Source organism: Notothenia coriiceps, unplaced genomic scaffold (genome assembly GCF_000735185.1).
Source record: "Notothenia coriiceps isolate Sejong01 unplaced genomic scaffold, NC01 NC01_scaffold00037250, whole genome shotgun sequence".
In the NCBI taxonomy this organism is placed as follows: Eukaryota; Metazoa; Chordata; class Actinopteri; order Perciformes; family Nototheniidae; genus Notothenia; species Notothenia coriiceps.
The window spans coordinates 13,949,607-13,964,199 of NW_011369951.1; the positions used below are offsets into that span (position 1 = coordinate 13,949,607).

The window sequence follows — 14,593 nt, forward strand, 5'->3', positions numbered from 1 at the left end:
ACTATAATAAACACAGCTAAATACAATCAAACTGGATAATAAAACATATTTTAAAATGGATCCATAAAATTAAATATGTCTTCAACCAATCAATGATATCCAGCTACTATAAAATCTAAATAAATAAACACACACTGTGAGCCTCTGCAAGAGGTAACCGGTCAATGGTGGTTTAATGAAGATAATTGGTTATTTTAAAGCAGTTTACCTGCATGGTGGGACCTCTGCAGCACCGGGTCACACTTGGCACCAGCAGCGTGCAGGCGTAGAATGAGGAAGGGGCTGACATCCGGTCTGAGGGCGGGGGCACGACTCCCAGGAACAGAGCTTCCCTTCTGGAGAAGGTGGGCCCCAGGAAGTTGGGGAAGATGGTTTGGTTGTACGGGAGGTTTCATGCAAAGCCTCGCAGGGAAATGGCTCTCCGCATCCGCGCTGGAGGGGGAAACAGGAAGTTGGTGCATTCATAGAATTGTGCACACATGTTGATGAATTTATAGACAGGTCTCACGATCTATTGGGAACATTATAACTACTTAAAGCATAAATAGACCCACAGACAAACATGTTTCTGGTCATTGTAATAGTTTATTATAATCATTGTGTACTGTATTACACGTGTAATGTATCAAAAAAGTATTTTTTTTATGTTCGTAGTCAAGTGCAGTTATTATGCGAAATCCCAAGAACAAATACCTAATTTGTATTATCATTCACTAAAAGCTATCATTATATATATAGTGTAGCAGTTAAACCAACAATTGATGATCCTGTTTGGTGCCATAGTGGGGCCCTTGATTTATATTTTTTTTAAATCAGTGGAGGCCTACTGCAGTTATTGCAGATCCAAGAACAATACTAACATTTGTTTTTTCAATTCACTAGCTAATCATTAATAATATATAGAATGTAAAGTAGTTAAACACAAACAAATTGAATAATCCTTTTAGGTGCCATAGTGGGGGGACCCTTGTTTTTTTTAAATCAAAGTGAGGACCTACTGCAGTTACTGTTGTTGTTGTTGTTCCGAGGGTCGCAGGAGGAAGTGGAAATATCAGCTGGGGCTGACCGGGAGGCAGCACACCCTGATCTAGAAAACACACAGAACCCAATCAGAACCACAGAGAAAAGCGACAGGTGAGACAGGTGTTTCAAAGACAGACAGGTGCTCACTCTCTTTGCTGCAGTGCTCTTCGTCGCTGCCGTTCCTTAATAACAGTCCCGTCTCGCCGTCACATCGAAACGCCCGACGGGATGCAAGCTCCGTTCCTAACACTCCCATCAGAACCCTGACTCTTACACCTAAAACACACACAACACACACACACACACACACACACCACACAACACACACACACACACACACACACACACAACACACACACACACCACACACACACACACACACCACACACACCACACACCACCACACCACACACACACACACACACACACCACACACAACAAACACCACACAGAGACACACACACACACACAGACACAGAGCACACACCACACACACAACAAGACACAGCCAGACACACACACACACACCCACACACATAATTTATGTTTTGTTCATAACACGAGTATTCATTATTGGTGTTTTCAAAAGACGACACACAAGGGAGCGACTAACGAGTTTACTCAACAAGAAAGTAATTAAGAAAAACACATGAATCATGATCATTTGTCCCGGGGTTTTTTGACGGAGCGTCACTCAGAAGCTGCTGACTGCAGGACAACAGCCTGCATCGGCTTTATTCCAGTGTTTATAGCTCCCAAAGGCAGTGGGAATCATACAGTGACTCAGAACGTTTTTTCAGAGGAGAACTCTGTCCGATGTATTATCTTCATATTTGATGAGATTGACAATCCAACCGAAGCTGAGAACGGCTTTTTAAGCACCAGATATTCTGTTCAGCTCCACTTCATCGTTTCACATCCTAGTTTATCCACCACAAGGTGCTCTTTACTTGTCTTCCTCATTTGATTAATAAGATGTATCTGACTTTGAAATGCATTCTCATCACAAAAGGCAGTAATAATCGAGATGTGGCTTCCCTTAAAACAACGTTGTTTCCAGTTAATTATATTTCTGTCAGCGTCTTGTACGGCGCTTTATATATTTTAATATTTCATGATTGATACGTTTTTACTTTCACTCCGCAGTTGTCGTCGCTCTTGTCCAGACAGTCTGGTCTCCGTCACAGAGCCAGTCATTAGGGGACACACAGCGTCGTCCAACAGCGGTGCTCCAGAGACAGGTTACACACCTGAACACACACACACACACACCACACACACAACACACACACACACAACACACACCCACACACACACACACAACACACACACACACACACACACACCCACACCAACCACCACACACCAACACACACACAACACACACACCACAATGAACACACCACACACACACACACACACACACACACACACACACACACACACACACACACAACACACACACACCAGCACCACACACACACACACACACAACAACATATAGACATTATAGTGTTGTTGTTTTTACGTTGATCGTATTCTGTGTGTTTTAATAACCATCTGAAAACCATGTAAGAAGTAACAAAGAACTTTCACTTCAACATGAAAATCCTAAACTTATCTTTGTACAAAACAATCAAAGCTACTATTTTCACAATAAACCACATTTAACTAACAACGGATTATCTTTTAAAGTTATTTTAAGTGAATCTTTAAACTTATAAGCCAAAACACAAAAAAAAAAAGAAAGGCAAAATAAAGCACTCCTCGTTTGGGATCAGATTTAACAGCTGGACAGACACAAGAAACTCCCCAAAACAATGATACTGTGTGTGTGTGTGGTGGTGTGTGTGTTGTGTGTGTGTGTGTGTGTGTGTGTGTGTGGTGTGTTGTGTGTGTGTGTGTGTGGGTGGTGTGGTGTGTTGCAGATCTGTGTGTGTGTGTGTGTGTGTGTGTGTGTGTGTGTGTGTGTGTGTGTGTGTGTGTGTGTGTGTGTGTGTGTGTGTGTGTTGGCAGATAAGACAGGTGGTGGATTCCCTTGCTGCTTAACTGCATCACTAAAAGTGTGTTTTACTGTGTGTATTAATGTGTGTGTTCGTGTGTGTGTGTGTGTGTGTGTGTGTGTGTGTGTGTGTACCACAGCTGAGTTCGTCGCTCAGGTCTCCACAGTCATCATATCGGTCACACAGCCGCTCAGGAGAGATACAGCGACCGGTGTTACAGCGAAACTCAGACTCTGAACAAACTGAAAGAAAACATGTTTACATTCAGGTTCCGCCTCTGATTCATATTAAAGGAAATATCTTTGGATCTAAACCCATCATCTCAGACCCTGGACATTTATCACATGTATATTTTATTCTTCATGAATTAAATGTTTCAGATTCATCTTCATATATTTTTTGGACCTTTTGCACATTTTTTGAGATTTTTTGTAATTTCTTTTGATTCTTTGTGTTTTTTTGTGTTTTTTGTGATTTTTTTGTGATTTTTTGTGATTTTTTTGTGATTTTTTTGTGATCTTGTAATTATTTCCTTTAACGTTCTAGAAATATTTCCGAAAAATATTGAAACATTTCTGACACATGTGTGCAACATGTTTCAGAAATGTTTCAATATTTTTCGGAAATGTTTCTATAGCTTTCACATTTATTTTGTTTTCAGATTTATCTAGAGCTACTACAAAATGGTAACTAACTTCAGTCCCAAATCGTTCTTATTTGTCTTTTTTAGTTTTTCGTCTCCTTATTTTATCGTGCGAGAACAATACCGTCCGTCCCTCTTTTATCTCTTGTTTTTCTCCTTGATGTTTTTTGTTCCTAAACATCATCAGAGGTCAGCGAGAGGGTGAGAGACATTATCAGAACAAAGAGATGGAACTCTCTCTCTTTACATTCCGCTCTCCTATAGGCTGGAAGTGTTCTCTCGTCGCCTTGACGACCTCTCAGAGTTCCGGAACTCTCGCCGCCGCCGTCGGCCAATCAATCACACCGTCGCCACGACAACGGGCAAAAAAATGTACCGCCGTTTTTCTTTAAAGACTTCCCATTACAATGAAGCTATGTAAGGTTTATTATAGTCATTTTAAACGTTTAAAAAACTAGAATAAACTTAAAAATATAGAAATGTTATTATTATTATTTTAAGTAGTGACACACCAAAGCTTTCATTTATTAAATCTATACCCTTTTAAATCAAAACATTTGGTACATTTTCCTTTAGATCTATACACTCATAACAAATAAAAATAATTCACATGGATATATTATACATACCCAAAAAGTCCCAAACAAACTAAAGTTTTATATTTGTGAATTATCAGATTGTTTTAATTGTTTTATTCAAAGACCTGTATTCAACTTTTTCATTTACCCTTCAAGTTATCCACAAATTCTTCTTTGTTTGACCTTTTTTATTTTGTATTAGTTCATATTTGCTCGACCTTGGATACAGTCTGGAAGAATGTTATTTTGTGTTTATATTTTATTATTTTGCAGTCCACTAAATCTCTTAGAGTAAAATGCAACTTTATAAATAAAATAAATGTTAGTTAATAATAATCTGTTCTGTCTTTATAGCACACACATCTCTATATTTTTAAGTTTATTCGAGTGTTCTCCCCAAACCTCCACGTGGTTTTCCGATTGACATTTTAATGACTTGCGTGTACGTCCCCACAAGATTTTTATAAAAACAGTGGACCTCACAACGGATAAAACAAAAACATGTGTCTCACCGCAGTGTGTTTCGTCGCTCCAGTCGTCGCAGTCGTTGTAGCCGTTACACACCAGTTTTTGGGGGACGCAAATCCCCGTCGCGCACAGGAAGTGGTCGTTCACGCCGCACAGAGCTGCCGAGCAATCAGAGAGAGGGAGGAGCAGTGATGTCATCAGTTCAGAGCGTAACATACAAATAAAATAAATGTGTTTTTTTTACTCACATGGTTTCCCTTTGATCTGTCTCGGTGTGTAACAGGAATGAGTGGCGGGGACTGCTGTTGCCGTGGGCGATGATGATGATGATGATGGTGATGAAGAAGAAGAAGATGATGAAGGTGATGAGGATGATGATGAAGGTAAAGCGAAGGTTGCGTTGCTGAACTGAGAGCAGCGCAGGAAGTCGGGCCACGAGGCGTTAAACATCTGAAGGACAGGTTCACAACCTTCCCTCGCCGCCTCGCAGAACGAGAAGCAGGGCAGCACGACCCGTCTACACACACACACACACACACACACACACACACACACACACACACACACACACACACACACACACACACACACACGGGCGTCAGTAGCAGCAATAAAACTCAGGTTCCCATAATCCTTCAGTCAGAGGTCATGCAGAGTCGAAGCCACCGTCAGCGAAACAAATGTGTGTGTGTTCAAATTTCAGAGAGTGTAATGATGTTATTATTGGCATACACACACACACACACACACACACACACACACACACACACACACACACACACACACACACACACACACACACACATACACACACATACACACACACACACACACACACACACACACTTTATGTCTCACTTACAGTGTGAACAGCTGAGACTCATATGGAGCAACAGTGTGATTTTAATATGCAATAAATACTTTTATAACTAGCTCAAATGTGATGCCTACATTTCCAGAATGCTCTCCATCTGTCATCTTCACAATAAGCTCCTTCACTCCTTTGTTTACTTCTGGAACACAGTGACATCACTACGTAACACTTGCGCTCCTATTGGCCAGTGCTCCAACACGTTGTCCATGTTTAGTTTTCCGTGATGTCTCACCTGTTGTGCGAAGTGTCAGCGATGCATTCTGGGAGCGCCAGAGAACAGCCGAACAGCATGATGTGCCGATAACACGACAACCTGCTCAGGTAGCCGAAGAACCTGCAGTCCAATAAAAAACATTACAAATCATTCCTAAAAATATTCTATTCTATAAAAAAGAAATTCTTCCACACATTTTTGGTGTATTTTTGGGTGTCTACAGGTGTGTTTTGGGTGTGGTTACCGTAGCAACATGTCGACCTCGGAGCTCTTCACCACGGCTACGGAGGAGGACAGCCAGGTGAGGTTGTAGGGCAGCATGTTGTTGCACTGAGGCTCATCGATCAGCTGACACACACCTGAGGACACAACATGGTGATCGTTCATGTTAATGTTTTTACAGTCAGATACCTTTTGAAAATGTTGTGATTCGTAAAAAAAAAGGGGGAATTTCTTTTAAAGGTGATTTCATTTAAAACAACTGATTGTTCCAAAGTACTGCAATTCAACAATAAGGTCATATTTGAAAAATAAATGAAGCAATATTTAAAACCACGTGAGATGAGACGTCAAATTCAATTAAGAAATATTTAAATTATAAGGTCATTTGTGTAAAGTGATAACATTGTTCAAATGTATTCGTTTTTACAAAATCGGAATAAATGTTTGAAAACGAGATGATTAAAGACATAATACAGGTGTTCATACTAGAGCATATTGATTATACTAATGCACCTAAAATAGCTTGAGTAAACACAACAATACGCAAACAGAGATGCAGCACGAGTCAGGTGACCGCCCAGCGTCCAATCAGAGGACAGGACAGTCTGCAGCTCATTAGCATTCACCTCGACTTTTAATACAGAGAGAAAGAGACACAGAGGACAGACAAAGAGACGAGGAGAATCTTTAAACACACACACACACACACACACACACACACAGAGACACACACACAGAGAGACACACACACACTCTGAGGACATTAGAGGACAGTAGATCTGGATTCAGCTCAGACTCGTCGTCTGTTCTGCAGTGATTGAGACGTTTTTTGGCAGAAAAGGACACAAAGACAAGAGACCACAGAGGATTGTTGGATTTGTAGTTTTTCAAGGACATGAAAACTGCAGCATCATCTATGTTGAATCCAAATATCTGTAGAAAAAATCTAATAAATGTGAGTTTAGCCTAAAGATTTCACGGGACTTTTATTTTGAAAAACACTTCAAATACTGGCTGTAAATCGAGTATGTGCGTTATTTTATTTTTTAAATGAATTACTGTGTCATCGAAGTTCAGATTTAAAACTCACAGCAAATATAAATAATGCCTCCATGACTCAGCAGAGATACCACTAAATAAATACAAATAATAATACTAAAATGTGAGAATTAAATAAAATAAAAATTCAAGTAAAAACTAAGAATGAAAAAAAAGGAAATAGAGGGAGAATAATAACTGAAAATGAAATAAAACATTAATAAAAAACCTATAATTAATACAAAACACATTCCGTGTGGTGAAACAAAGACTACAGCGCTATACTGGCGACACAAAAACCAAAACACTTTAGGACTACATTTCCCAGAACCTCCAAACATCAATTGTTTGTTAAATATCACTATTTAATTGATTCCATTTGTGTGTGATACAAAAAAACTAAATTTCCCATGAGCCCCTGCTGCTTCCTGTACCTGATTCCGTCGCTGCTGTGCTGCTGATTGGCCAGGCGGTGCTGAGTGATGTCACAGACGTCAGCCAATCAGGAGTCGTTGTGTAGGGCTGAGTGGGCGTGGCCTGAGAGGAGGAGGAGTAGGAAGTAGCGGTGGTGGCGGTGCTAACGCTAACATCGTACGCCGTGACGTTTCCTTCGCTAAAGTTTCGTAAAGAGTTTGTAACGTTTTCCGTCTCCAGGGAGAGGGAGGGGCTTGTGCTGTTGCCATGGTAGCCGGGGTCGCTGTCGGCGATGGGTTTTGGGGAGGGGAGGGGGACGCCGCCGCCAAATATACCTGAAGAAGAAAAAGAAGAAGAATCCAGCCAATTACATCACAGCTCTCACAGCTCCGAGCCAACCACAGACAGGTATGACAACAAGATGATCAGGCTAAGGGGCGGGACATCTCTGAGCGGTTGACCAATCACAACAGAGCAGAATGGGCTCTGGTATTAAGGAAAAAACTGAGAAGCAAGACGGAGGAAAACTAAGACATCTGAAGACTTCACACACCATCAGCTGCTTAATGGTGTGTGTGTGTGTGTGTGTGTGTGTGTGTGTGTGTGTGTGTGTGTGTGTGTGTGTGTGTGTGTGTGTGTGTGTGTGTGTGTGTGTGTGTGTGTGTGTGTGTGTGTGTGTGTGTGTGTGTGTGTGTGTGTAATGAGTCGTGGAGGAAACAACAGAAAGCAGCTGCAGATGAAGGGATGCTGAAAGAGAGAAAGCTCACGCTGAGAAACACAATAAATGTTTCTGTGTCTCCAAAGAGTTTCAAAGGAGACGGATAGAACACGCACTATGAAATATTTAGAAAAGGAAAACACAAACAAAGACAACAACACATTATATAAACAAGAAAGAAGATAAAACAGACTGAACAATAAGTGTGCAATAAATAAATAACTAGAGAATGCTAAATAATGTAGAAAATGTTTTGCAACACAAAATGAGAAAGAAGACAGAAAGAAAAATAAATACAAATAAAATAGAAAATAATGTAGAAAAAACAACAACAGAAGGAAAAATAAATAATAAATCAATCAAAAATAAATGGAGAAAGGAAGAGGAATGAAGCGCAGAGGAAGGAGAAGATGAAGAAGAGGGAAGTCCAGATGGAGGAAGAGAAAGAGAAAGAGGAAGGTGGAAATGAAAAGAGGAGTAATAACCCTAACCAGAATAAAGGAGGGACGTAAAGAGCTGCAGTTTTACTACCAGTGTAAATATTTGAAATTCTTTCAGTGAATGTCTGTAACTCAGCCTCTGATTGGCCGAGGGGACGCTGTCATGGTGACCAGAGGACACATGGACACACACACACACACACACACACACACACACACACACACACACACACACACACACAATGTGTCATCTCTCCTCCTACACACCATCAGTCCTAAAATCCTTCGCTCATGTTTATCCAGTTTAGTCACAGAAAATAACAACAAACTGAAGAGATTTGAACGTTCTTTTCTACGACATTAAATGCGTCAACTGACAAGTAACAACATTAAATGAGGCGATGCTAAGGCAGCTACGTTTAGGAGCAGTTTCAGGTGAGTCATGCAAAAAGTCACTTTTTGATGTCTTCTCTACATCACCACGTGTCCCCGGTGTGTCCACGGTGTGTCCCCGGTGTGTCACCGGTGTGCCCCCGGTGTGTCACCATGTGTCCCCGGTGTGTCCCCGGTGTGTCCCCGGTGTGTCACCATGTGTCCCCGGTGTGTCCCCGGTGTGTCCCCGGTGTGCCCCCGGTGTGTCGCCGGTGTGTCACCATGTGTCCCCGGTGTGTCCCTGGTGTGTCCCCGGTGTGTCCCTGGTGTGTCCCCGGTGTGTCCCCGGTGTGTCCACGGTGTGTGTCCGGTGTGTCGCCGTGTGTCCCCGGTGTGTCCCCGGTGTGTCCCCGGTGTGTCAGGAGACTCACAAAGTGTCAGAAATAAACCCCTCTCTCTTTTCCTCCGTACCCACATCTCTAAAAATAGGGGAACAACGGAGCTGATCCAGATTTGCTGCGTCATGACGACATTACTCAAATGTGGGCGGGCTTTAGTGTCAGGAGACTCACAAAGTGTCAGAAATAAACCCCTCTCTCTTTTCCTCCGTACCCACATCTCTAAAAACAGGNATAGCCCAGCGCAACACCTTCATCACACATGTTGCCACTTGTTTGTATCATTTTCAGGCGATTTGTAATTTTTTTCTAGAAAAACGATGTTAGTTAGGTGGTCCGTGAGTGTTTTCTTATTGGTTAAGTGGTCCTTGGTATGAAAAAGTTTGAGAAACACTGGCTTAGACTAAAGCCCTCTTTGTGCACCAGGCACTCCAATTAAATGGGGAGTTAAATCCCAGATCAAATGTGAGGCAAAGTATCTAAACATATTGTCTTCAGTGATTTAGATGCTCCATTAAATGCTTGTTTCCTTGTCTTAATTATGCAACATCCTTATTCATGTTTAAAATAGAGCTTGTATGATGCAGTAAAAATGTCAGACTTGATCCGACACTAAAGTATTCTCTTAGTGAAGAAAATATGTTTCTGTTCAGGATCTACACTTCCACCCATCCCGGTTCAGATGGTTAGTCATGCAGGCTGTGGACAGGAACATGAGGTCAGGAGTGGGGAGTGGGGTGCAGTGTGCAGGGGGGGGTCTGCCTCACTTCCTGTGCTCTCTGGAGCTGACCAGAGTTTGTGCAGCGCTCACTTCTGGGAAGGATGTAATCCATCCCGAGGAAGGCGGGACGACGGCGTGTTTTGTTGAAGAAACTGAGAGGCCTAACAATGTGTGTGCAGATGAAGGCTTGGGAATGTGAGAGCATTCAGGGATGTTTATGCCTTTGACGGAAAGAATATCCATTCGTCTCTATATTTGTTTTTTTAAAAGTAGCTATAAATCAATATTGCCATGTTAACAATGGGTCACTAGAGCATTATCACAGAAAGAGCTTTTTATTTAAAATGTCAGTTTCTTTTTTATTTTCCGGCCAATTCCATGTTTTTGTTTCCATCTTGTTTCCAGGAAGCCATTTTGAGCTCTATTCGATGTTTTAGCATCTTTTAGCTCATTTTGGTTTTAAAGCTATATCTTTACAGGTTTAGTTCACTCTCATGACCCTCTGTTGTTTTTGGCCAAAGTTTTTGGCACTTTAAAAACTCACTGTACAGAACCTGCTCAGACTGACAGTTAGCATACATCTGGTTAACATAAGGGCATTTAGCAGCTTAAGAAATAGGAAAAAACAAATAAAGTAAAATAAATAAATCTTATTTATTTGTATTTGTTAAAGTGCTACATGTTTCCGGTTTGAAGCTGGAAAGGGACATTTTTCGCATGTTTCCCCACTTAGCTTTCTCTACATTTATTTCCTTCCTTTTTACCTAAAAAAAATAAAAATATATACACACACACGTACAAAATGCCCAAAGAACTACTAAAGAAAAGTCAGAATGTGTACCTCCTAGTAGCTGGTCCATGTTGGCGGTGTTACCGACGCTTCCTCTTCTCGGCTGCTCTCTGGACCCCTGCAGAACGAAACAAACAAGAAGCAAACATACACACACTGTCAGACAAAAATGGTTTAAAAATAAGTCAAAGGGACAAAAAAGCAGCTCCAATGCGTCCTGCATGACCTCCAAAAACACACATGCACATAAGTTTGCTGACACACTCTGAGCCAGCTCACATGTTTCAGCCGGTGGAGCCAACCGGCTGATAAACACCACTCATCAGGAAGATCAGAGTGTAGAGGAAGAACGTGTGTGTGTGTGTGTGTGTGTGTGTCACCAAACCACTTTAATCCCCTTATGAGCTCAAAGAGACGGAGCCTCAGACAGACACCGTCTGTCAACAACAGCAAGAAACAAACTAACTCATCTGTTGTAGTTCAGACCCTCCATTAATACACCTGAAGTCTATAAAAGACAGATTAAAGCAGAATATTCTTCTTTAAACTCATGGGTGTGTCCTGTCAATCTCTGAAGATGCATCATTCAAAATGTAAGATCGCAACCATGTGAATCCCTTACAAACATAATAGGAGCTTTATTATATCAAATGAAAGGAATGCATTTTTTGTTGTTATATTCAAGTCTCAACATCTCAGAAGTGTAACTCCTCCTCCCGACAGCCGTGCCAACATGAGGGCACACATCCTACGGTAGAGATTACACGATAAATCAGATGACGCTTCAACTCATTTAGCCTTCAGGCTGTGAGAAACATCTCAGATCCTTCACCTGCTCAACAGATTCACCACGGAAATGTACAAAAGGTTCAAACAGTTTTCACCCTTTTGTGAAAACTGATTCAGTGCCAGTGGTTGAATACACAATGTGCAAGTACTCCTTCACGGGTAAAGGTTATACTTTTAAAATCTTACTTTAGTAAAAGAGTTATACTGAAGACAAATACTAAAAGTATCAAAAGTGGTTTACTGCAAACTCATACACTCCAATACTTAGTAAAGGTATACATTAGAGTTGCATATAGAGCTCTTAGTCATTTTAAAAGCACTTTTCTGAATGAACATATTTTACAACTACATAAAAGTAGTTTTCCAAATTACTGCTTATTGATTGGAGACTGTTGACAATTATAGTCTTCCTTTATTACAAACAACTAAATTAATTCTCCCAAACTAACAATATCTGCCATTTTAACTTGAGGTAATAATTGCATTTATGTTTTAGTGAATTTGTATTGGTAAGTTTAAGTGCATTAATTTATTTTCCACCACTGTTCAGTGTTTTGTTATTTCCAGGTCCTTACGCCTGAGCTGCCCTCTGCGTCCTGACAGGCTCAGAGTCTGCAGGCTGCAGCAGGTCAGAGTTGTGAAAGATTTGACGATAGAAAAGAAAAACAGATGTTGAGGTGAAGACTGAAAACAGCACGTAAGATTCAGACAAGTTTATGCGCATCACTTATGCAAGGTAAAAAAACTTTTGATAAGTTTCCCAAGAAATGATCAACATAGAAATGTGAAAACCCCTCTAGTGACAGACCTTGCTCAGAAACACGTCAGTATAATCAAGGTCAGACTCATTTGGGAAATTAACAAAAACAAATATTTTGATTCTTCAGGTAGGAACCAATGAGCTTAATGCTTCACTATGTTCACCAGCTAATCGTTCTCAATGTCGAGGAGGCTTGCTTGGTAGCACATGTACCTCCGAGTCACTTGCTTCAGAAGCGAGGCAAGAATCCTTCTTAGCCTCGGAAAACGAAGAATGGTGGAACAGGCTAACGGGTGTGCGTCATATGCGAGGCCTCGCCTTAAATGGAGCGCGATTTCCACCAAAGATTTGGAAATTGGTCCGTGCGCAAAGCATTGTGGGGATTTTAAGATCGGAGGATACACATGTGCAGCCTCGAAATTTCCCACAACAAAGTACGCCTACCTCAGTAGAATTCCAAGTATGCTGGACATTGGAACAGTCCTTCGGCGGGACTCGATGACGTAGCATCCTTGAAATAGTGGCTCTGGAGCATCCTTCCTCGACATTGAGACCCTGTGTCTCCAGTTTAGTGCTGAGAAGGTGTTGAGGCTTATCTTTCTAGAACTGACCACAAACATGTAGTCAATTCATCCAATATTAAATGGGCCCTTTTATTTTCATTATCAGGTTCATTCTTGTATTTAGTGTCTCTACTGTGACATGTCTCCATGCTGTAATGTTCAAAAAGCTCTATTTTCCTCATACTGCCTGTGCTGCAGCACCTCTTTTCACCCTCTGTCTGAAACCAGAGCCCAGTCTGCTCTGATTGGTTAGCTGGCCGGCTGTGTTGTGATTGGTCGACCGCTTAGAGATGTCCCGCCCCTTAGCCTATCAAGTACAATGTGTTTGAGCGCTAGCCAATAGAAGAGCGAGTGTAACATAGTGAGGTCACTATGTTACGGAAACAATCAAAGCCTTTTCAGACCATTTACATGCACACAAACCTAAACACATTATAGGAAAGGGAAAACTGTAAAATGCACAACAAGAAAGGCCCCTTTAAAATACAAACATTGATTATCTCAGCTTTAACCCGAAACTAAACTTTGATCCTTTTATCAGGAGAAGATAATAAACCAGACTATAACAAATGAAGTAATCTGAGACTCAGGAATGCAATAGACATGCAAGCATAAATAATAAATATTAGTATGAACACACTCAGAGTTTCTGGCTCCAGTGAACATAGTCACATCCTGACAAAAGAAACGTCGTCATCATAAGACTAGATCAATCCCCGAGGGTGGATCATCTTCCACGGACCGGAGGTGCAGTTTTTAAAAAGAGGGGTGCTGGTTTGCATGCATGTGTGTGTACATGAGGAGGGGGTGTAAACATATGTGTGAGGGGAGGGGGGGGGAGATGTAAACAAGCAGCCGGGCCATGCAGGTCCCAGGAGGCTGGATCAGCGGCTAGACAAAGAATCTCCTGCTAATCCTGATACCATTAAAGCTCCCTTACAGACTGACTTGCAGTAATAACCCCACCCGTCCCTGAACCCACCTCCGGAAACACACCATTCACAGACAATAAGATGCTCTTACACGAAGCAAAACAAAGACAGAAGAGTGAAGTACCCAAATAATAAATGAAACCCTTTAAAACAATAATATTGATCAAAGTTAGCGCACACAGTTCAAAAGCAGCCATTGATTAGGCTTTCAATGCAGGCACTTCTGCAGCCGCGGCACTAAAAGGCCTCTTTCAGCTGCAGGGAAAACATACTAATCTAAGTCAACAAAAACAGAGAGGAAAAGTCAAAGTAGACGGTGTGTCTCAGCGCACGGAAGCCAGGCGCCAGTGCAGAAGCTAAACAAAGAGAAAAAAATCAACCCCGTATTTAAAGTGAATGGAAACACCATAGCTACCTCTGGTGAAGGCGAGCGGAGAGATGAAGGGGACGATAGAGTCGGCAGAAAGATGGGAGGGGAAGCCGGTTCGGACGGATCGTATGACTGAAGCCCGCAGCAGAGAGGAGGCACAGACAGGCTTACAGCGGGGGAGACGGAGATGGTTTTAGGGGAGGAGGGGACGGAGACTGGGTGGGAACAGGAGAGGCGACAGGGAGCAGGTGTTCCAGGGGGGG

At 41.7% G+C, this 14,593-nt stretch overlaps 1 protein-coding gene across 2 annotated transcripts in view; it reads right to left on the reverse strand.

Moving 5' to 3' along the window:
* LOC104967026 (LIM domain and actin-binding protein 1-like) overlaps positions 1-14,593 on the reverse strand; it is a 37,059-nt gene that overhangs the window by 10,436 nt on the left and 12,030 nt on the right. For both annotated transcript variants that reach the window (XM_010796393.1, XM_010796394.1), the window contains exon 5: positions 10,968-11,034. In XM_010796393.1, coding sequence (XP_010794695.1) covers positions 10,968-11,034 — 67 coding nt within the window. The remainder of the gene's footprint in view (positions 1-10,967; positions 11,035-14,593) is intronic.